Consider the following 21,059-nt stretch of genomic DNA (forward strand, 5'->3'; position numbering starts at 1 on the left):
CACGGCCTTGTTTAACTAACTCAACGCGATTTGTGTTAATGTGGCGACCCGCTGAGTCAAACGTAACAAGGTTGAAAATAATGACAGATATGATCGTGTAGACTTTTAGCCATCATTTATTCAACAACGTCAGTGCCTCAGTTAGGGCATATTGACACACGTTGCATATTTCTTTATGAAACTGCTTGCTAAATAAATAAACACAGATCAATTTGTGGATATAAGAAACATCTTTCGCTTGTTTTTATCATTGTCAGTGAAACTTTAGAGTGAAGATGAAGCAATTAGCAGCAAGGACAAGAAGGATTCTGCTATCTCTATTCTGTAAGTGTTGTACGTGGAAATATGCATGAATCATAAAACTCATAGTATGCTGTGTGTTTTTAATGAATTTAATTGCTACTTTAATTATTGCATGTCTTGTTATCATCTGCTGACACTTTACTTTGAAATAAAATACACACGAACTGTGAAAATACCAAAACTTATTGTTTTTGTAAATTTTCAGTGAACTACATTTTTTGCTAATTTATTTATCAACAATTTTTGTCAAGATGATTGTAAAAAAATGTAGCTTTGCGTTTTCATTTTTCGATTTTAGACTTGTTTTTCTTCAAGACCTGTAATGCTGGCTACTATAATCTCGATTCAAGACAATGTTCAAAAGCGATCGAGAAAATAGGAGTTGTTCTTGATTCGAAAGTTTCTGATAAAATACACAGAGGAAAGTTTGTAAGTTCAAGGTAAATGAGTCTATATAGTTATGTTGACATCTTTATTGTGGCTATATATCCTTCTATCGCGCATATTTACCACAAACCGTAAATGCATTCCGAAAATTTTTCCGTTGTTTTCAAATTCTATTCTATTGCACTTTTTTACATTCAACATGGCTTCATAGAAGAAATCTCGCGAAACGGTTATGAAGAATTGATCAATTAACTCTTGAATATTTTAATTTCCTGCTTTTATCTATTTCGGCTCTCTCAGATACCACAAAGAGTTGTTCTAAATACACATCACTTTATGAGTGTCTTCCTTTTATTTGCAGATAGTGCAAACGATTACAATTAACCGCTCATCCACTTTGTTTATCTCGACAGATTTAAAAGCCGTTGGTCATTTTACTGTGGCGATGATTTCAATAATATTAAAATCCATGCAGTTTAACATTTAACACTTAACATTTTATCACATTTCCATTCATTACGAATAAAAATTTTTCGCGACCATAACTTTTACAAGTTTGTGAAATTCAGAAATTTGTCGACGAACTTTGATTAAAGATACTTATATACGACATTATATTCTAAAGGAATTCAGCACTTAGTAAATTTTTCAAGTTTATATGTAGTGTGGTCGTGTTTCTTTCTCGATATTTTTTTATTCGTTTTTTAAGACGAGTACGTATTGAGCTTGAATAAATTTCAACACGTTTCAATCACTTTAAATAAATATTGGATAAATTTAGACAATATTTTTCGTGTATTTCAACAAGCGTTTCGCTTTCCTCCGAGTCCATGAATTGTATCATTATATCTTTAAATTATACAAAACATACTTTGGATATTAATGTCAACTTGCTGGGGAAAATTCTTGTAAGTCTTGTTTATCGGTTTTATCACCAAAGTCAAGTTTAAAGTTAATGCTTCCGCCACTCCTAACGAGAGATGGGAGAACTCCTTTGTTCATTGTAAGCATGATCGATTGTACTTCGACTTACTGTCTAAGAAAAAAATGGTCATCTGGAAAACCGCTCAAAATTAATGGTCATTTTGGATGGGGTTAATATATGAGGTTATCAGCGAAGAATGAGAATGTCGATACAACGACTCTTTGTATCTATGAAATGATCTAAATCTTTTTGTTCACTCCTGTAATTTTATGTTGTCAAATTAAATAAACGATTTTCTGTCTCAATAAGATCATAAAACTCTGTTTGCGATGAAAAAGTGCAGTTACATGGTTTTTATATGAATGGTAATTATAAACTTCCTTTTCTTTTTAAATGACATTATAGACAGCTCTAAAAAATGAAAAACTAATTATATTATCATCAGAAGCATCATTTTGATTCGACTCTTCTCAAGCAATACTTACTTTCATTGTCTACATATAGCTACAATGCTGTTGCGTGAGTTGAAAATGTCAACTGAAGTGGATAATTTGCTGGAAGAAAATCTCAGTCTAAGAGCTTTTGTCAACACTTTGTAGATATTAAGTTTCATGTGTGTCTGCTTTTATAATCCTAATATTTTCTTGCAACTATTTTGTTGAATAACTTGCAACGATGACAGCTGGGTGTAAAGATTTACTGTAGTATTTTACAACATCAATTTTGAACGTGTAAAAACCTTGTCACCTTTGCTGAACGCCAATTTGGTTATTTTTCTATTAAAATCTGTCTCGAAAACACGTCACTGTTTCTCGCCATGTGTGGTTATATGATTTGGCAGTTTTTTTCTCAAGACATCGGCAAATGCGATTATTTTTGAGCCGATGATTTTGTTACCCCAATATATGTCCATATATGTTTATCGTAGAAAATAACTATTGTCATGCGCTTTTCACCCCAGAAAGTTTCATAAAAATCTTCAAAAGAAGATTTGATGGTTTTTCTGTAGGAAATGAAAATATTAGTGAGAAAAATCTATTTTATCAATTACTTACACCTTTAGAAAATAAACCTAAAACATGTATACTTTGGCAACATTTTGGTTTATTTTACAAACAGTTAAAGAGTCTGTAGTATAACTATGAGCCACGAGAGAACGAGGATTTTTTTATGAAGATCAGCAAATTCTCACACATCCTTCATATATTTAAGCTTATTTTTTACCTGTGAAAACATTTAAAATCTTCTAAGAAGGCTATCATTAATGGCTCAACAGTGATTTATGATCTGTTTCTTTTTAATTGATAAGCAGTTGATCTTTTTTCTTTTCCCCCTAGATGTGAACTGCGTTTAATTCAAGATGATAAAGCAGGCACAAAAGCTGCTTTCCTACTTCGTGCTATTGACATTGAAAATAAACGTCGTTGGATTGGGAATTATTTCTTTTATCGTGATGAGGATTGCGTTCATGCAATATACGGATTAAAGATGCAGGGAAAATTAAAGATGAAAAACAGCAATCTTACGTTAAGTCTTCATAGCTTAAGTATCGCAGTCTACAATTCCGGATTTAATAACGAGATCCTTAAGAAATACAACCGATCATGTCGTGGAGATTTGACCAAATCTGGCGACAATAAACATATCACTTACTCAGTAGATCCCAAATATTTAACCAACCAGGATAACGAATGCCTTAAAGCATTGGGTATAGACATATGGGAGTTCAATTCTGGTGTTTCACTTGAGAGCCATCATCCTTCAAAAGGCGGCAAGTGGGATGAGCTTGTTCAAAAGAATGTAAACTTAGAGCGCGGAAAAAAGAACAGAATATGGTATAGCAATCAGTTGCCTTTGGTTCGCTTAAGTAAAAGGGCTTGCTTAACTTGCACTAAAGTTGGTGTATCGCGTTTTAAGTTGCCCCCGAAATTGTTACCAAAAAATTCAACTAGCTTAGATGGAACATGGGCAACTTCACGTTGTGATAAGATCAACACTAATTATTGGAACACAAGAGTAAACACGTTCAAAGGTAATAAATTTACATGGATATTTTACCATATGGACGCAAAAATGACGAAAACTCAAAACAGATGTAGCAAACCATTGTTGGAATACAGGATTCTTGGACACTTGCAAAAGGTCGGTAGATCACCCGAAGTCCCGGGGGGTGTTATATACAAGTTGTTTGTCACTCATGCATATATGACTCCGCGTGGTAAAATATATGAATCAATTTTAAATAAAATAAAGCATGGATGTGGTAAGAAGGAATGGCACGTTGGAGAAACACAAGACATTATGTCGACTCATGGCTGTAGGCCTATAGGCTATATTCTTCCTGCTAAAGGTGAAAGTATGCTGACTTTAATACGGACCGTTAATAATGATGGTCGAAAAGAAATGTATATGGGGAATGCTGCATCTTCAAAAACAGGACCATTGAAATATGAAGTTTTTTTAGAGTCATGTGAAACTTTTCCTGTTGAAATGCCAACACTATTTAAGCCAAGCATGACAACAACTCAACAATCCAATGTGGATGACGATGGACAAAATGACGAACGAACTGGAACAAAGATAGTAATACAGCAAGTTGTTCACAGCAAGAAACCAACTTCTAGCGGAGAAAGACATTTTAGTTCAGCACTTCGATATATCTGGTTATATTTGTTAATAACATTTCTAAAACTCAACTTACCTTAATCGTACCATAAAAATATAGCACCGTACATTCAAAAACTGTTGTAAATTAGGTTATGTATATTATTGATAAACGAACCTCATTGCTTAACATGAATAACTTTAGCAAATTAGTTGATTTTTCCTAAAAAACAGGAGTCAAGATCGAGTGTTTATTAATCTATGACAATTCTATTTAGTTTTTGACGTAGTTTGATATAATGTAATGTTATTAAGGTTCATCTTATCTCTATAATAAAGATGTTCGTTGAATTCATAGAATTTAATGTTAGTTTTAAAATTTCTACGATTTTCCGTCGATGTTCTATGAATGATCAAATATTTCTGCGCCAGCAATCGTTCAGCGGTATGCAAGAGCAAAAATGGTACCATGTAGCGATTAGATCGTCTTTTTGCTGACATTATCTTCTTTTTTTTAATATGTTTATACATGAAAATAATGTGGGAGAGAAATTTATATTTAAATGGCTTCAAGAAAATGGAGTATTGTCAACCATATAGTGGAAGTAGGGTCTTTATTCTTATTACAAAAGTTAAACTCTTTAAAATATTCTGGTTGTCTTGCTCCTGCCCCAGAGTCCGAACTAGAAGTTTGTAAGTTCTAGTTTCGTTTACAAATTACTATTTTTTCCAAATTTATATTTTTAGGATTTCACAAATGCTGATAAAGTTTCGTGTAATGTTAGTGAATCAAATTTTGAGGAAAGTAATGTTAGCCATATTGAGAGGTTCTCATCAAGTGACGAAGATGATGTTATTGATGATAAACATTTCAAGCCGACCAAGACAAAATATTACACATCTAAAAGGTGACCATTATCTCCTGTTAACTCGTTGTACAAATATTTAAGCCCTTGTTTATGTGTTTATCCTTTTTGCATTTAATTATTTCTTAGACGTTTGTTTTACAAGTCGGTTAAAAATGAGCGTAAACGATCAAAGGTAACATGCAGGAATTGTTTTTTTTTGGCAAGAATGTATTGAAGAACAAGGTTATTGCTAAACAGGTCGATGAAAGTTGTGATAAAGACCAAACAGTTCCAGAAAAAGCTACAGATAAAATTCCTTCAAAGAGTCAAACATCAACTAACTCTTCAATAAACATTTCCACTTCTTGCATTACTTCACATAGTTTTCGGAAATCAGTTCAAGCTGCAAATGCCAAGAAAAATTTTATCAATGGAGCCAAAAATGACCACACTACTAAATATGGCATGTTCCTGAAAAATTTGAACAATTCTTTGATGTCACCATTTATCCATGAGGATGATAACATAGCTGTTAGTCATGATATTGATTTCAGTGATAGCGATAGTGAAGATAAACATTCTTTGATTGATCATTATAATGATGAAAAATCTAATGACAACAATCTTCTCTCTGTCATAAACACGTCTCAAGATGAACAAAGTGAAGAAAGTGTATGTTGATTTTTTTTCTATCAAGATGATCATTATTTCATGATTGATTTTTTATATTTTCAACATATTTTATAGGTAAAAATTGCTGAATATAATTCAGATAGTGATTCTTTGCCAAAGGTACTTTAAGAGTGTGGTTATATTTTACGACAATCCTCCACAGTTAGTTGATGTATTCATATTTAATGTACAAATTTAGGAATATAAGTAAGATGTTCAATATGTTTCAGGAGTGTACACCTGACATTGATTCCAATACCCCTACACCTACCCCTAATACCCCCACATTGACTCCTAATACCCCATCCAAAGGAGTTGATATCCAAGCTCCATTGGATTCTACAAAGAAGAATAAAAAGCGTGTGAGGTTTGCAAATATGTTTTTCTTCAAATATTTATGTACTTGCATTGTTATTAATTTAAAATTTTAAATATTTTCTTTTAAAGAAATGGGCTTGCAGAAAGATTGGTAAAACTGACCATCCTGGAAGAGTCAGAAAGATGTCTTTGGCATCATAATCTGCAATTTAAAAACAACATTGAAAGTAATTTGTTTCATCATTTATTTAATAATGTGCGGCTTAGAGTATTTGTTTAAGTAAAGCTGTTTATTATTCATTTATCTTTAGATAATTACAGCATGAAACCCTCCATAAATGTTCAAGTTGTCTCTGAAAGCTGGGATTATAATATTTGTTTTCTTTTCTGCAACGTCATAACACAAGATGTCACTTCATCACTACCAAATAAAATCACTGTTTTATTGGACGGCGAACAACGAAAGAACCTGGGTCTTACTCATATGACGTCATCAAACATTAAAATTTATCGTCCATGGTAGATATAGTTGTCTGTTATAGGAAACGATAAAATATATGTTTGTAGATGTTGATCGTCGAGGTTAGTGGAGTCTTGAGAAGGATTGTTGGTGTTGATGTTGACTGACGTTTCTATATCCTTAGTGGCAGTCAATACTAACATCAAGGACTTCATTAACCAGGAGTGCAGGACGATTTACTTTATTAAGCATTCAGCGATACTCTCCTGTTGAAATCATTTACACGAAACGATAATTCTTGGACATTGTTAATGTTAACTTTGTTTTCTTTTTAAAGGAAAATTATCAATATAAATTGTGATCCAGTATTGTTATGTGTCGCTCATTGTGAAGTTGCGTTCTTTAAAACATCAATAAATGACCGTGTTCTAAAACCTTCGTTTGAAGAGACTGGAGATGAGGTTTGATCTATTATACATACATGTACAAATTCTATTTTTGTTATAATCATTGATCTATTTGACTGTCCTCATGTCGTCTTTTTTCAAAGTTTTCTCGTATTCATTTCTGCACTATTTCCTTCATAATTTCACCAGATGTCAACTCAATGCAGAGATAAAGTCGTTATTGATAACGTGGATACTATGAGATCAGTGGACATTGTTGTTGAATGGCCTTTGAAGGATTTTTGTGAATACAAAGGAGTAATGAGGACAAAGAGGATAAACGTAACTGGTCGTGTATTGAGAACTTATTGGCGTTGTTCAAAAAGACGGATTGTAAAATTTCAAGATTTTTCATCATTGACATCTACAATAACAAAGAATGCCTCAGATATAGCAAGGAGAAAAACTGAAATGATGTGGTAATGACGATAAATAATGGACGATGTGTGCTACAAACTGGGAAAAGTTGAGGCTATTTTTAATATGGCTGTTTTACGTCTTTCAATGGTAACTCTTGTTGTCTTGTTTTAGTTTTTGTTTTCTGGTTCAAGCATCTGATGGTCGTGTTTTACTGAAGTCAGAGTGTGGGAAGATGTATTAACGAAGAGAGAAGATTGGTAGGTTAATTGTTTTTTTTCCAAGTTGAAGAACGAAAATTTCAATATTATTTTGTAAACATTTTTCAGGTATTCTTTTCTCTGCCGAACAGAGGGTGAATTTTTACAGTTTTGTGATGTTCGTGTAGAAAATGTGACAACAAGAGAAAGGTATTCACAAGAAAAAATAATTTGATTCTAAATTACCTTTGATACAAATATACGAAGCGGAATGCTTGTACTTTGAACGAGGTGATTCTGATGTAAAATATATGAACTACGTACGTTCATTTTAAGGTGTTGTCAAGTTTTTGATTTCATGGACTGTTTCACATTAAAGAATTATGCCAGGCAGCAAATGTGTTTTGTCTTTACACTTCATGAAAAGTCCTTTATAGAAACATGTGTGAACTTATGTAAAGGTAAATAAAATTTGATGATCGTTCTTGACTTTTCCCTGTTATCTTATTTTTAAACACAAAGAATGATAGCACAACGCTATAACCAACAACTACAAACAATAACGACCTTATCTAACAACATTTGAGAAATTAACCTTGTGATTATCTTATTTTTGTTGCGTATTTTCAGAAGAGAACCTTCAAATCGACGCAACTGTAACTGATGGTGAGCGATTCAATATTGTTGGCAAGTTGCTTCATGTTCAGTTCAAGCAAGACGAAATTCATCAATTCAAACATGTTCGTCTTTGGTTATATAAGAATGATTCTTTAAAAAATGATATTGTACAAGTAGTTTGCACCAGCAAACAAACGATGGAATGGAATGAGTCTACGTTATTAGCTGGTCAGCTGTTGTACATTCAAGATGTAGCTGTCAATCAAGGTTCATTGTTCTTTTGAATGAACAGTATTTCAATGGTTTCATTTCACGTATGATATTGCTTTTCAGGAAAAGAAGACGTATTTTCTGGTCTTTTTGTCACCAAGATTCAAAAAATCTTCCCTCAGTCTTCACAAATGCAAACTTCTCTTAGTAACGTGTACAAGGTGATTGATTTCATCTTTAAATAATGCCTGATGCGTTTTTAACTATCTTTCTAATATGTACAAAGATATGGGAAGCTACAATGAGAAAGAGTATCCCAGATGAGGAATATCAAAGACTGCAATCGCAACCTCTTCCTAAACTGCCAAGATTAAATAAAGACAGCGTAGTTAACTCATTGATTTCATTTGATGGTTTGTACACAATTTCTGTTTTTATTTTTCATGTTTAGTCGGCAATTTATCAGGTTTGCAATTGCATTTTATCAGGCTTTGTTACTGCTGTTGACGAAACAAATGCCTTTACTTGGTACGCTTGTGGTAGTTGTGGTAGTGAGGATATTGTGGAAGTACCATTGGGGTAAGATGGGATAGATGTTAGAGATAGTAATAAGTCTAGAATATTCTTGCCGCTTCGTAAGTTTTCATTTATTTTGACCAGAGAAATTATGATTTACGAAGATAAATATTCAACATTAATAACGACAATTGCTGATTATCTTTTTTCAGTTTTTATCGCTGTAAAGTATGTCACAGCGAGTTTAATTTGCCCGAAAGAAAAGTCTGTTTGGAATTATTTGCGACAACCACCTCTATTCAAAGTAACCCGGTTAAATTAAAGGTATACTTCTGCGGATTATCTTGATGTAATATTTGATCGAGCGTGAAAATACTGGGAAAAGCAATCTTTCATTTTTACATAAATTTTATGAAACACACTACTCGTACTAGTATAAATATTGTTTGTGTTATACTTCAGCTTAAGCCAAAAACCATAAAAGATCTTCTTTCGACATCGTCAACGATGGTAAACAGTGAGGTAAAGACTTAATGAAATAATGTCATTCGTGACTGTGTAGAAAATATTTATATTTTATGTTTTATATAGACATACGATGTTAATTGCATCCTTGGTAAACATCTTGGTCCTTTATATTGCTGTGTAGTTGAGAAAACTGGTGATGCAAGCTTTAAACTTCAAGAAATAGACAGTTGTCTTTAGGTAAAAAGTTAAGTCTTTTTAGTAGTATTATAAATTTCGTCTTGTGATTAATTTATTAGTAAATATAATTGTTCTTTTATTCAAAAGCATCTTAGATTGTATACATGGTTTATAACGTTAACGTTTATGGTTTAAATAAAGCTTAGCTTGGCTTTAATGGCAAAGTGTTCTTGTGAGTACCATTTGAACTGCTAAGGACACCCATGGTTGTTAAAGGACATTCAAAGTTGTTCATAGATATCCAGTATTGTTCAAAAACATCCAGTGGTGATACCAGCCCGATCTTTTACTCCGATGGTTGCTTAAGGATATCAACGGTTTTTCAGGGACATCCAAGACTGTTCAAGGTTCAGATAATAACAAATTTTGTTCTGAACCCTGACACAAAATATTTTTAAAGAAAGTTGCTGACTATGTGCCGTATCTTTTGCGATAAAGTGTGGGTGGAAGACATTCCATTATAGATAACCAAGAACGCTCGACAGTAACCAATGAATTATTGTCATTCATACCAAGAAATAGTAATGGCTACGCGAAGTAAAACATGAAAATTAGATTAGATTGTTTATAATCATCAAATGACTTGGGAAAATGTCACCTTATATTTCTTGCATATCTTGAACGCTTCACAGTATTCCACATCATTTTCATCATGATTCTCACTATGTTTACGTTTCTTACCAACCGTGAACTTTTTTGTTTTTCTTGCAAACAATTTGATGCTCCTCGATGGTAAAGGCTAATAAAACGACGATGGACATTATAGGAAAAACAAGCGTGGTTAGAAAATGGAGAAGTGGACAAACCTTGGAGATATCTAATAAGATAAACAAATCGTGACTTTGAAGAAACATCATCTCTTTATTGTTGCAATCAAATAAAATGTTAACAACTTTTGATGGTAGCCTTTGCCATTGTTCGGGTAAACCAGTTTTGGAAGCTTTCTTAGACCAACTTGTCATTTTCATTTGCTCAATGTCAAACATGAATACCTATAGAAACATCAGGGTAGAAAGAGGATAGTTTTATGATTATGTCCCCTTATCACCCTCCTTTGTGAAAGTGGTAATGATGGATACTAAAGGGAAACATGTTATTAAAGTAAGGAAAATGCAAAAAAATGACCTCTTTATTGCTGTTCACAAGAGCCAGGTGATTTGTTTCTGGTTGAAATGCCATCGCCGTGATCTGTTTGGAGAACCGTGGAAGTGTACATTTGTGCTGAAAAAAACAGATGAATTTTGAAACCAGACAACAATACAAAAATAATCAAAGGTTTCTTTAAATCTATTTTATCAAACCTTGATTTCAGTGACGTCAAATACTTCAACATGTCCTAACGTATCAACTGTTGTACATAATGTACCGTCATCGCTCACAGCCATATCATTCACAGGTGAATTGACATCTTAAATGACGACGATAAGAAGATTTACTACACACTACAAGATTCATCAGGATAAATGGGATCACAATGGGATAATTAGTCAATTTCTTTACCTGTTCTTGGAAAATCGATAGCCTCGTCTATCTTCATGGGAAATTGTATGGTTTCTGACGACAATGAATCGCGATTTAGATGAATAATCTGAGAACAAAATACAAGACAAAATCGAAAAGTATGCGAAACAATACGTGACTTTATAAAGTTAAATTTACTTGAAGAGTCTTTGTGATAGTTATAGTTATAAGTTTTGAGCTGTCTTTGGTAAATTTCATGTGATGAACAGGTAAAAGTTCTTTAGGGAGAAACTTCAACTAAAGAAATAAGGAAAATATTATACACGACGAGCAAGTAAATAATGAAAATGGCTACGTTCGGCTTACTTTTTCAACGTAAGAAGCATTGCAATCCTGAATGAAACCGAGAAAAAAGTTCATTTGATGTTCAGTTCTTCACGTAAATGACCATATTTAAAGCAAGAGCGATGTCATCTTACCAAGGTCAATTTAAACACACTGATCTTATGACAATCAGAAAACGCTGTCCAATTTCCATCATTTGATATTGTTGAACAAACGATACGTCGCTACAAAATATGTAAAAGTTACCACATGCATTCATTAAATTAAAAATCTATCATTATTTCAACACCTTTGCCTCCAACTGTAATAAATGTACAGGATTGTGCTTCAGGTGACAGCTCTCTTCGTTCACTGGAAGAAAACACACAAACTTTAGTGACATTTTGCTCAGTTTTCATACATCATAGTTCTACTCAGTTGGATGTACTTACAAGTTTTTCCAAGTTGCCAGAAATGAAGCGACGTTGATTTTTGAAACATTAATACTTCAGCTTTAGAGGCAAGGTGAATCTCAGAACGCTAAAGTTTGTATGGAAAATGGCTGTTTTAAACTCTGTTTTGAACTAAACTATTCAGCAATTCTGCTCTTACCATTGGAAATGATGGTATCCTTCTAATCTCCGAGTTTCCATACTTCTTTGTGTTGTACACAAGAATATTTGTATCAACTCCTGCAGAACGTGATGACAAGTTTATAAGATAGTATGGAGGCTTGGACAGTTGTTAGAAAATAATAAAAACATACCTCCTGAAACTAATGTGGATTTCTGAGCATTTTCAATCAAAGCAAGGGTTCTCACATCATGTGTGTGACTTCTGGTGGAAATGGATCGTGACCAACACTTCATTCCATCCTGAACAAAATGACATCATAGCAATGAATTGTTACAAAAGTGTTAATGAATTATCATAACTCCAACCTTTTCAACAACGAGTTTAAATTGCATCAATTTATTGTCAACACCAGTTGAATAAACTGTATCTTCCTCCTTTATAATCATAAATATTATACTTAGATTAAACAGTTAATTTATTGTTTGTTTACCATGATATAAAATAAACAATTCAACTTACCTTGTTTACGCAGACAGTCAAAACATCCGCAATATGTAAGTTAAAACCCTAAACGACATCACATGTGTAATTAATGTGTATGTAATTACTAATACAAGATTTAAATACAAGTATCATGAAAGATAAATGATGCATATTTCCTATTACCTTTATTAAAGTTCCCAATTTTCCATTCCAAAATTGTGTCTTGCCTAATGAATCACCACTTACAATAGTGAAGTCACTATTGACAGAAAATCATCAAAACACTTAAAATAATACTATTAAAATAAAGATGTAATGTTTTTATTGTTACCTCATAATGCTGACAGACCAGACTAACGTCTTTCTTTGACTAAAATTATCCAACGTGATACGAAGACATGCATGACCTATAAACACAATATGTTAAATAAAATAGAAAAATATTTAATTCAAACTGTTATCACCCAGTTTGCACCTGTAGAAACCTCATAAACCCTAATAGTAGCATCAGAACCACCAGTTACCAACACTTGACCATCTTTATGCCAGTCAAGGGAGAGTATTCGACCTGTGATAAACATAGTTATTGAACATTTTTAAGTAATAAAGTTTCTTATATTGTAGATATGGTAACAAAGAAACCTTCTTGCTTGATGAAAACACGTGCATACTGAATGTCATCCATAGAAATATCAAACAAACGAACACAGCCATCTTCACATCCAGCCTGGTCAAGGACAAAGGGTGTATTAAAATATGCAATAGTATGATTTGGTACTATGCAAAGATAAAACAAAATAAAATATACCGCCAATAATGTTTGCTCTTGATTTACAGCCAAACTCCACACAGCTCCACCATATGAATCAATATTTATCTGTAAAAATATCAAATGAAAATCAATAATGGAAGAATATCTTGCTTACTTCTATGAGTTCAATCTAATTCTAGCTCACTTTCGAAACCATTTGATCTAAATTCCATTCTGTTATTTCTCCATGAAGTCCAGAGGAAAATAATCGAGATCCTGACCATACAAGCGCTTCAATAGTTGTTCCTTTTAAACCAACAATTTTCTGCAACCAAAGTAACATGTTTCATGTCTTAACACATGGTAAACTACATGCTATCAAATACGTTTTTTTTAAATCGTTACCCTTTCTAAATACCAGTTATTTTCAATATTCCATATTTCAATGCTACTATCCGCTCTGAAAAGAGAGAAGACACGATTAAACTTTGACATATAACACGTGGATGAAAATTTGATGTTATGACATTTTGTAATTTCCTCATTATACCTTGATACAGCTATTCTCGCATTTTTTCCACCTTCCACGGCCAAACAATGAATGGCTTGAGGTACATACGGTATAAAACGAACGCAATGTACTTTGAAATTCACCATTATCGAATGAAACTTTTCTTTGATGTATATTATGTTGATAAGGTGTTGATCGACTTACGATGTACACACAGAGTACCAGCTTTTTTTACCTGCATTGATACTTCCCCCGAGATTGAAATCGCTCCCTAAATTCGGGCTAACTTTACATGTGCCGTGCATTTTCAAAACAAAATATTTGAAAAAGATGGGAAGACGAAAGGTAAAATCAGTTTTAAATGAAAAGTTTTTATCATTTTTATTATTTTTCTTATTTTATCATTTTGCTTGTAGTGCTGTAACTGCAGATAGGCATGCATAAGATTTTATTTGACCTTTTTACTTCTTCAGGGCGAAGAATATAAGATGCGAGTATACAAGAAATCAAAGAATAAGAAAAATCATTATTCTGGGAAGAGAAGACCCAGAGAATCGTATGATGATATTGTAAAAGAAAATGAAATGTTTGAGAACTACTATAAAGTCAGTTGAAATTTTGATATTACTGAAATCTTTAGTACAAGTGGTCATTTGTTGAAAATAATAATTTTCTTTCAATATAGGCACAAAATATCATTTCTGGTGAGGAATGGGGGAATTTTATGGATAGATTACGTGCACCATTGTCATCAACATTCAGAATCACTGGGATAAGAGGGTACATATGTGTATATTTCTTTATATATAATTTTCAATATGAACATAATAGCCCAACATAAGACTTTTAAAAAAGCCATCACAATAATAAAATAGAGAAAGATTTATTAAGATGTTTTGTCTTTAACTTAAGACATCATCAGATTATTTGAGATAAATTATATACATGAGGTTAAAAAAACCGACAGTTAAAGACGAAAGGTTAAAGATGAAATGTTATTAATAAATCTTTCTCTATTTTATTATTGTGATGGCTTTTTTAAAAGTCTTATGTTGGGCTATTGTGTTCATATTGAAAATTTGCTTTCCGCCTGGCAAATCTCTGGCCACGATCCTTGTATATAATCTGTTTGCTAGAATTAATAAAAATAATCAGATAACATTTTCAGGCATGCCAAAAAACTCATGAATTACCTCAAAATACATTATGTGAACAAACTGAATGAAGCTAAAGATGATCTTGGTGAAGATGTGGATTGCTTTGGAAAGCCTCTCAAATGGTGCATATAATCAAATAGTTGCAATCTTTTGAGTTGAATTTACTGTGTTTTTCTTGTTCATGTATTTTCCAGGTATCCAGGTGAACTCGCATGGCAAATAAATTTAACACGGCGTTTTATCAGACGTTCTGGTGTGGTGTCAAATTTTCACAAGTTTTTGATTCATGAATCTGAAATGGTGTGTTGAAAAAGCATTTGTGTTTATAGAGGAAATATTCAGTATTGAAGGATTTTTATTTAGGGAAACCTTAGTCGTCAGGAAGCTGTCAGCATGATACCACCTTTACTTATTGATGTTGAACCTCATCATAAGGTATGTACATATTTATACAATGCAGTACAATAAGGTACACTAAGTTATGTGTATTTATTTTCCTTGAGATATTAGATCTTTGTGCTGCTCCTGGCTCGAAAACTGCCCAATTGATTGAAATGTTACATGAAAAAGCAGCAAACCGTCTTCCAGATGGTTTTGTCATAGCAAATGATATTGATCCAAAACGTTGTTACATGTTGGTGCATCAAAGTCGTAGAATTCACAGTCCATGTTGTCTTGTTACAAATCATGATGCTGCTATATATCCTGATATTAAGATAAAAAAGGTATAAATATATGATTAGTTAGGCAATTACCTGCTAATTTACCATTTTGCCTGAAAATGTAGAATGAGAATGGAGAAGAATTGATGCATTTTGATCGCATACTTTGTGATGTTCCATGTAGGTATGTAACTTGAACATTAAACTTGTTATTATGATTTACGGTGAACATTAAACTTGTTATTATGATGTACGGTAAACATTAAACTTCTTATTATGATACAGAATTATTTGAAAATAGTTCTAAAGATAGCTAATACCATAGTGAATGGTAAAAGTATTGGTACATAGTACATGGTATTAGCTATCTTTAGAACTATTTTCAGATTTGTCACCACGACAAAGTCTCTATTTTATTATTTACAGAATTATTTTGTGTCTATATATATATTTAATATCTATAGTGGTGATGGTACAATGAGGAAAAATCCCCAAATATGGAAAAAATGGAATCCGGAGATTGGCATTTCTCTTCACAAGTAAATGTAGATGATGATCGCGTATTTTTTATTTGAGAACTATATTTTACTCCATGTTTTTCTCAATGCTTGTATAGGACACAGTTACGAATTCTTGTTCGAGCTGTTGAAATGCTTGCCATCAATGGTATAGTTGTATATTCAACATGTTCAATGAACCCAGTAGAGGACGAAGCTGTTGTTTCACAATTACTGTACAGAGCTAAGGGTAAATGTTTAGTATTGCTAATGTCATATTCATGTTTAATAGCCATTGCATTCATTTGATGTTTTTAGGCTCTGTGGAGTTAGTGGATGTGTCTGATAGATTAACTGATCTAAAACGAGCACCTGGATTGGAAACTTGGAAGGTTGGATTTTAGTTTGTGGAGTATCGTTTTTAGATTTAAACTGGCCCAGTTAGTGCAGTTCTATCAAGGAGTGTTGGTGTTGACTGATGTTTTGACAACCTTAGCAGTACTTAGTTATGACAACCACTACAATGTACCTCTCTGAACTCAACAAACCAGGATGGTCAACATTTACATACATGCCATTTATGTGTATTAATGACCGGTCAAAAACCAACTTTCACTAAGATATCAATTTAGCTTTATATTTATATACAAATAATTTTAAGGTTGTTCAACTTATGTGATGTGATTCCACTCATCAATGCGCATGCTCAGATGATTTCTTTAATAATTTGTGACTAAGCGAGCTAATTACTCCAAAAGTAGTGCTAATAGATACAATTGGTCATTTGCGTTTATACATAATTCATCGCTAGTTACTCAGTCCCACGGCATTCTAAGGAGAGTAAATGGTTTGAACCCGGGAGTATCGTTACATGTTTGTAAATGTCGATCGTCCAGGTTGGTATAGTCCTGAGAAGGACTGTTTTTGTTGTTGTTGACTGACGTTTCAACAACCTTAGCGATAGTCATCTTCAGAGTCAAATGACATACTCAGGACATCCTTCTCAGGACTATACCAACCTGGACGATCGACATTCTAAGGAGAGTCGGTTCGTATGAACTTCATTAGTTGGTTGAGTAGATCGCTCTAGTTTACAGTCATATATTATTGATATGTTGTCTGTATTTAGCTTGTTTTAAAAAATATATTTTCAAACTCAATACCTCAATGACCGTTACCGTTCGGGCTTGCCCTCGTCATGAATAAAAGCTAAGTAGCAATACTCAAACTCTCCGTGGACAAAAAGAAAATTGCTTACACATTCAAACTGTGCACACTGACAAGACAGCAAGTTTTTTTAGACTGTAGCTTTTGATAGCTTTATTAAAAATATATTTATTTGCCATGAAATCATTGGTTGTTTTCCTCCTGATAAATGAATCATAATGAAATGAGAGTTAATGTAAGAAAAGAAATACATGTATGAAACATTTGATAGCAGTGGGATTTTTTTTAAACTTTTCACTATCCTTTTATCCTTTGCAAGAAGTAATCTCATCTTTTTCGCGGACATTCTCCTTTTTCAGATTCAAACGAAAGACGGTCGATCAGTTGTCAGTTTTGAAGAATGTGGCTCATCTGATAGAACGCATGGCTTTCTTGAATCTATGTGGCCACCTCGTGACGTGGACGGTCAGCATTTACAACGATGGTAGTGTGTTATGTGTTATACGTAGATATAATAGATCTATGTGGCCACCTCGTGACGTGGACGGTCAGCATTTACAACGATGGTAGTTTTGAAGAGTAAAATAGATGTGCTCATCGTGATCAGCATTTACAACGATGGTAGTTTCTGTGAATCTATAGATCTATGGCCACCTCGTGACGTGGACGGTCAGCATTTACAACGATGGTAGTGTGTTATACGTAGATATACGTAGACGTACGGTCAGCATTTAGATCTAGTGTGGCCATACCTCGTGACGTGGACGGTCAGCATTTACAACGATATGTGTTAGATGATGTGTGACGTGTCAGTTATACGTAGATATAATAGACGTCTATGATGGCCGTAGATAAAATGATCCGTGACGTGGACGGTCAGCATTTACAACGATGGTAGTGTAGTACATACGTAGATATGAGTATGATCTATGGGCCACCTCGTGACGTGGACGGTCAGCATTTACAACGATGGTAGTGTGTTATGTAGATTATACGTACGTGGATATCAGCATTTACAACGATGGTATGTGGCCATACGTAGATAAAATAGATGACGTGGACGGTCAGCATTTACGATGGTAGCGATAAAATAGGTGACGTGGTCAGCATTTACAACGATGGTGTGTGTGTATACGTAGATAAAATAGATCTATGACGTGGAAGCATTTAAACGATGGTGTGTTATGTTATAGATTGGATCATGAGTTGTTTCTATGTTGTTTATGGTTATCGTAGATAAAATAGATCTGTGTGGCCACCTCGTGACGTGGACGGTCAGCATTTACAACGATGGTAGTGTGTTATGTGTTATACGTAGATAAAATAGATCTATGTGGCCACCTCGTGACGTGGACGGTCAGCATTTACAACGATGGTGTTATCGTGACGTGGACGGTCAGCATTTACAACGATGGTAGTGTGTTATGTACATATGTAGATAAAATAGATCTATGTGGCCACCACGTGACGTGGACGGTCAGCATTTACAACGATGGTAGTGTGTTATACGTAGATATGATAGATCTATGTGGAAGTTAATGTTTGATGTATGATTTTCATTTTTCTTTGTTGGTTTTATATCCTGAAATCATTGTGTATTTTCTATGTCTGTAGATGTTGATCGTCCAGGTTAGGGAAGTTCTGAGGTCAGTTGGTGTTGACTGATGTTTGACAATCAGCCTTTTCTCAGGACTCTACTACCAACCAGGACGATACACATCTTTAAACATGTATTCAAATCATTCACTTTATATCATTTTAGCTGGCGTTTATATCCACATCATCAAGATACTGGAGGATTCTTCATTGCCGTACTCCAGAAAAAATCCCCTTTACCGTGGACCGAGGGATACCGATCACATCCGAAGTTATTGCCGTGGGAGATGAATAAAAAGGAAAAGAAGGTTGGAATTCAGTTCATGACGTAAGGCCATTGTTAGAGTGACGTATTTAACATTTCAAGAAAACTTTTTATTCAGGAGCTAAAACGTACTGGAAAAATTGATAAAGACAATGGTAATGTTAAAGATGAGATTGAACCTCGAGTTAAGGACATGGTACAGTCAGATGTGGTAAAAGAAAACACCAAATCATGTGAAGATCTAAATATTGAGGATAGTTTTAGTGAAGGAATTGTTGAAGAGGCGACGGCTCAGATTAATACAACAGAAAAAAATGACGGACAGCTGTCGTGTTTGTATCAAAGGTTACTTCAAATTATCAGATTTATTTTTTTAAAATGATTTGAAAGGACAAAAGAACTATCTTTGCAGTGTTAAAGCATCCGAACCGCAGAAGAAAAGAAGAAAAATTGATTCAAAATCTGACAAAAGAGAAAATCCTTTCGTATTTGTGGAAAAGAATGACACACACTGGACGACTATAAGGTTTTAAATATGTTTGACATTCAATGTATTCATTCATTACGTAACTTCATTTATCTACTTAATAGAAAGTTTTATGAGATTTCAAACACTTTCCCAGAGAACTGTTTGCTCGTGCGCTCCGCAAGTGAGCGCAAACGTACAATATATTTCGTATCAACGGGGCTGGCAATGATGCTAAAGAATGTAGATCAAACAGAGTTTAACGTAAGGTGAAAGCGAAAATGAAGTTACGTTAAAAAGTGAAGATTATTTTATATTTTTATCATTGGATGACTTAGGTGATTAACGCTGGTCTTCGGTTATTTACAAGATGTGAAAATAGTGATGAAGATTGGTCTTTTAGAATAAATGGAGAGGTAGGGGTGCTAAAGTTGCCTTAATTAAATGTACATAGTGTTATATTAATTGAACTAAGTGTTCATCTTCAGGCCTTGGAGACAATTTTACCATTTCTTACCAATAAACGTGTCGTACATGTACCACTGGAGGATCTTGTTAGGATATTAGTGGATATGAGTCCCAAAGTATCTCAGATGACAATGGAAACAAAGTCGTCATTGGGGACAATTGGTCCTGGTTGCATTATTTTCATGTATGATTCTCAAAAAAGGTATAAAAGAAACACAATTCATGCCTGTTTTGTTCTTCAAGTCATTTTATGTATTTGTTTATTATAGTGATCCTTCATTATCTACTGGTATAAAAATTTCTGTTTGTGGCTGGAGAAGCAGAACCGTTATATTACGCAGTCTTATTGCTAAGGCTGATAGAATGCACTACTTAAGGATTGCAGGTTATGCACCTGATTCTCCTGAACTTCAAGGTAGTAACACTGAAGGTTATTTTAACTCAGAGTGATAGATAAAATATAATTTACTTACATTTTTATAGCTCTTGCTATTGACTCTAAGATAAATGTTGAAGAACAAATATCCCTGTGGAAAGTATAGACAAAAGTGATGTCTCACTCATGCAATGTGAAGGAGGTTTAGATAACTCTTGAATTAGAACAGACAGTAGACAAAGCTGAAGAAACAGGTCAACCACAAGAAAAAGATAAGGTTCATGAGCTGGAGGAAACCATAGTAACAGATAAAACTACAGTAGAAGATGAATAACTTTTCTGAGGAAAAGCATACACAAGAGAAAGTAAGCATTTGTGTGAAAAATTTGTTCTGTCAAGATGGATGTTCTTTGACAGTATTTGAAAACAAACAATAAAGATGATTTTGTGTGTAATTTTTATGGAATGTGGCTGTTTAATATGTGCATTTTTGATGTTTATGTGCATTGAAATGAGCAACATCTGTTTATTTAAATCCACAAGTTTTTTTAATTTTTTATCATTGTACCTGAAAATCAACCAACATCCTGTTAAAGGATGTTGTCTTGTTTAAATGCCACTTGTTGATTGAGTATCAATTATCAACTTGTAAACATTGCAATTTGTCATTTTTTATTTTTTGCAAAACCTCTATGGTCCAAAGTCCACAAACTTTGATAAATAAAAGAAA

The 21,059-nt window shown here is 33.5% G+C and overlaps 4 protein-coding genes across 5 annotated transcripts; 3 read left to right on the forward strand and 1 right to left on the reverse strand.

Moving 5' to 3' along the window:
* The first annotated feature begins 119 nt into the window (after positions 1 to 119).
* LOC124437020 lies at positions 120 to 4,579 on the forward strand. Its single transcript, XM_046987029.1, has 3 exons — positions 120 to 324; positions 602 to 743; positions 2,953 to 4,579. The coding sequence occupies exons 1-3, from the start codon at positions 276 to 278 to the stop codon at positions 4,319 to 4,321; spliced, it is 1,560 nt and encodes a 519-aa protein (XP_046842985.1). The 5' UTR covers positions 120 to 275; the 3' UTR covers positions 4,322 to 4,579.
* Positions 4,580 to 4,674: 95 nt separating this feature from the next.
* LOC124437019 lies at positions 4,675 to 8,187 on the forward strand. Its single transcript, XM_046987028.1, has 14 exons — positions 4,675 to 4,824; positions 4,967 to 5,127; positions 5,215 to 5,260; positions 5,326 to 5,739; positions 5,815 to 5,859; positions 5,970 to 6,106; positions 6,187 to 6,284; positions 6,369 to 6,576; positions 6,855 to 6,978; positions 7,114 to 7,382; positions 7,495 to 7,580; positions 7,650 to 7,730; positions 7,857 to 7,981; positions 8,151 to 8,187. Exons 1-11 carry the CDS (start codon positions 4,783 to 4,785, stop codon positions 7,562 to 7,564), a joined length of 1,614 nt encoding a protein of 537 aa, XP_046842984.1. The 5' UTR covers positions 4,675 to 4,782; the 3' UTR covers positions 7,565 to 7,580; positions 7,650 to 7,730; positions 7,857 to 7,981; positions 8,151 to 8,187.
* Positions 8,188 to 9,603: 1,416 nt separating this feature from the next.
* Positions 9,604 to 13,916, reverse strand: LOC124437017 (U3 small nucleolar RNA-associated protein 4 homolog). Its single transcript, XM_046987026.1, has 23 exons — positions 13,715 to 13,916; positions 13,570 to 13,624; positions 13,370 to 13,489; positions 13,222 to 13,290; positions 13,056 to 13,140; positions 12,889 to 12,981; positions 12,745 to 12,820; positions 12,597 to 12,672; positions 12,450 to 12,497; positions 12,296 to 12,364; positions 12,121 to 12,229; positions 11,967 to 12,046; positions 11,807 to 11,894; positions 11,665 to 11,726; positions 11,510 to 11,599; positions 11,397 to 11,423; positions 11,229 to 11,327; positions 11,070 to 11,157; positions 10,871 to 10,977; positions 10,695 to 10,790; positions 10,376 to 10,561; positions 10,168 to 10,308; positions 9,604 to 10,097 (listed from the first exon to the last, which is right to left on the reverse strand). Exons 1-23 carry the CDS (start codon positions 13,819 to 13,821, stop codon positions 9,981 to 9,983), a joined length of 2,088 nt encoding a protein of 695 aa, XP_046842982.1. The 5' UTR covers positions 13,822 to 13,916; the 3' UTR covers positions 9,604 to 9,980.
* A 61-nt stretch (positions 13,917 to 13,977) lies between these two features.
* LOC124436985 (RNA cytosine C(5)-methyltransferase NSUN2-like) lies at positions 13,978 to 20,990 on the forward strand. Of its 2 annotated transcripts, XM_046986981.1 has the most exons (20): positions 13,978 to 14,020; positions 14,149 to 14,280; positions 14,361 to 14,455; positions 14,844 to 14,954; positions 15,027 to 15,132; positions 15,196 to 15,267; positions 15,336 to 15,557; positions 15,620 to 15,678; positions 15,959 to 16,033; positions 16,111 to 16,241; positions 16,310 to 16,383; positions 17,518 to 17,642; positions 18,921 to 19,062; positions 19,138 to 19,364; positions 19,432 to 19,545; positions 19,611 to 19,749; positions 19,824 to 19,901; positions 19,974 to 20,155; positions 20,223 to 20,368; positions 20,437 to 20,990. In XM_046986981.1, exons 1-20 carry the CDS (start codon positions 14,006 to 14,008, stop codon positions 20,493 to 20,495), a joined length of 2,304 nt encoding a protein of 767 aa, XP_046842937.1. In that variant the 5' UTR covers positions 13,978 to 14,005; the 3' UTR covers positions 20,496 to 20,990. The 2 variants fall into 2 exon arrangements, with proteins under 2 accessions (XP_046842937.1, XP_046842938.1); XM_046986982.1 differs by lacking the exons at positions 19,974 to 20,155; positions 20,223 to 20,368; positions 20,437 to 20,990 and having other exon boundaries at positions 13,997 to 14,020; positions 19,611 to 19,754; positions 19,824 to 19,889.
* Positions 20,991 to 21,059: the final 69 nt, after the last annotated feature.

Source organism: Xenia sp. Carnegie-2017, unplaced genomic scaffold, assembly GCF_021976095.1.
Source record: "Xenia sp. Carnegie-2017 unplaced genomic scaffold, XeniaSp_v1 HiC_scaffold_16, whole genome shotgun sequence".
In the NCBI taxonomy this organism is placed as follows: Eukaryota; Metazoa; Cnidaria; class Anthozoa; order Malacalcyonacea; family Xeniidae; genus Xenia; species Xenia sp. Carnegie-2017.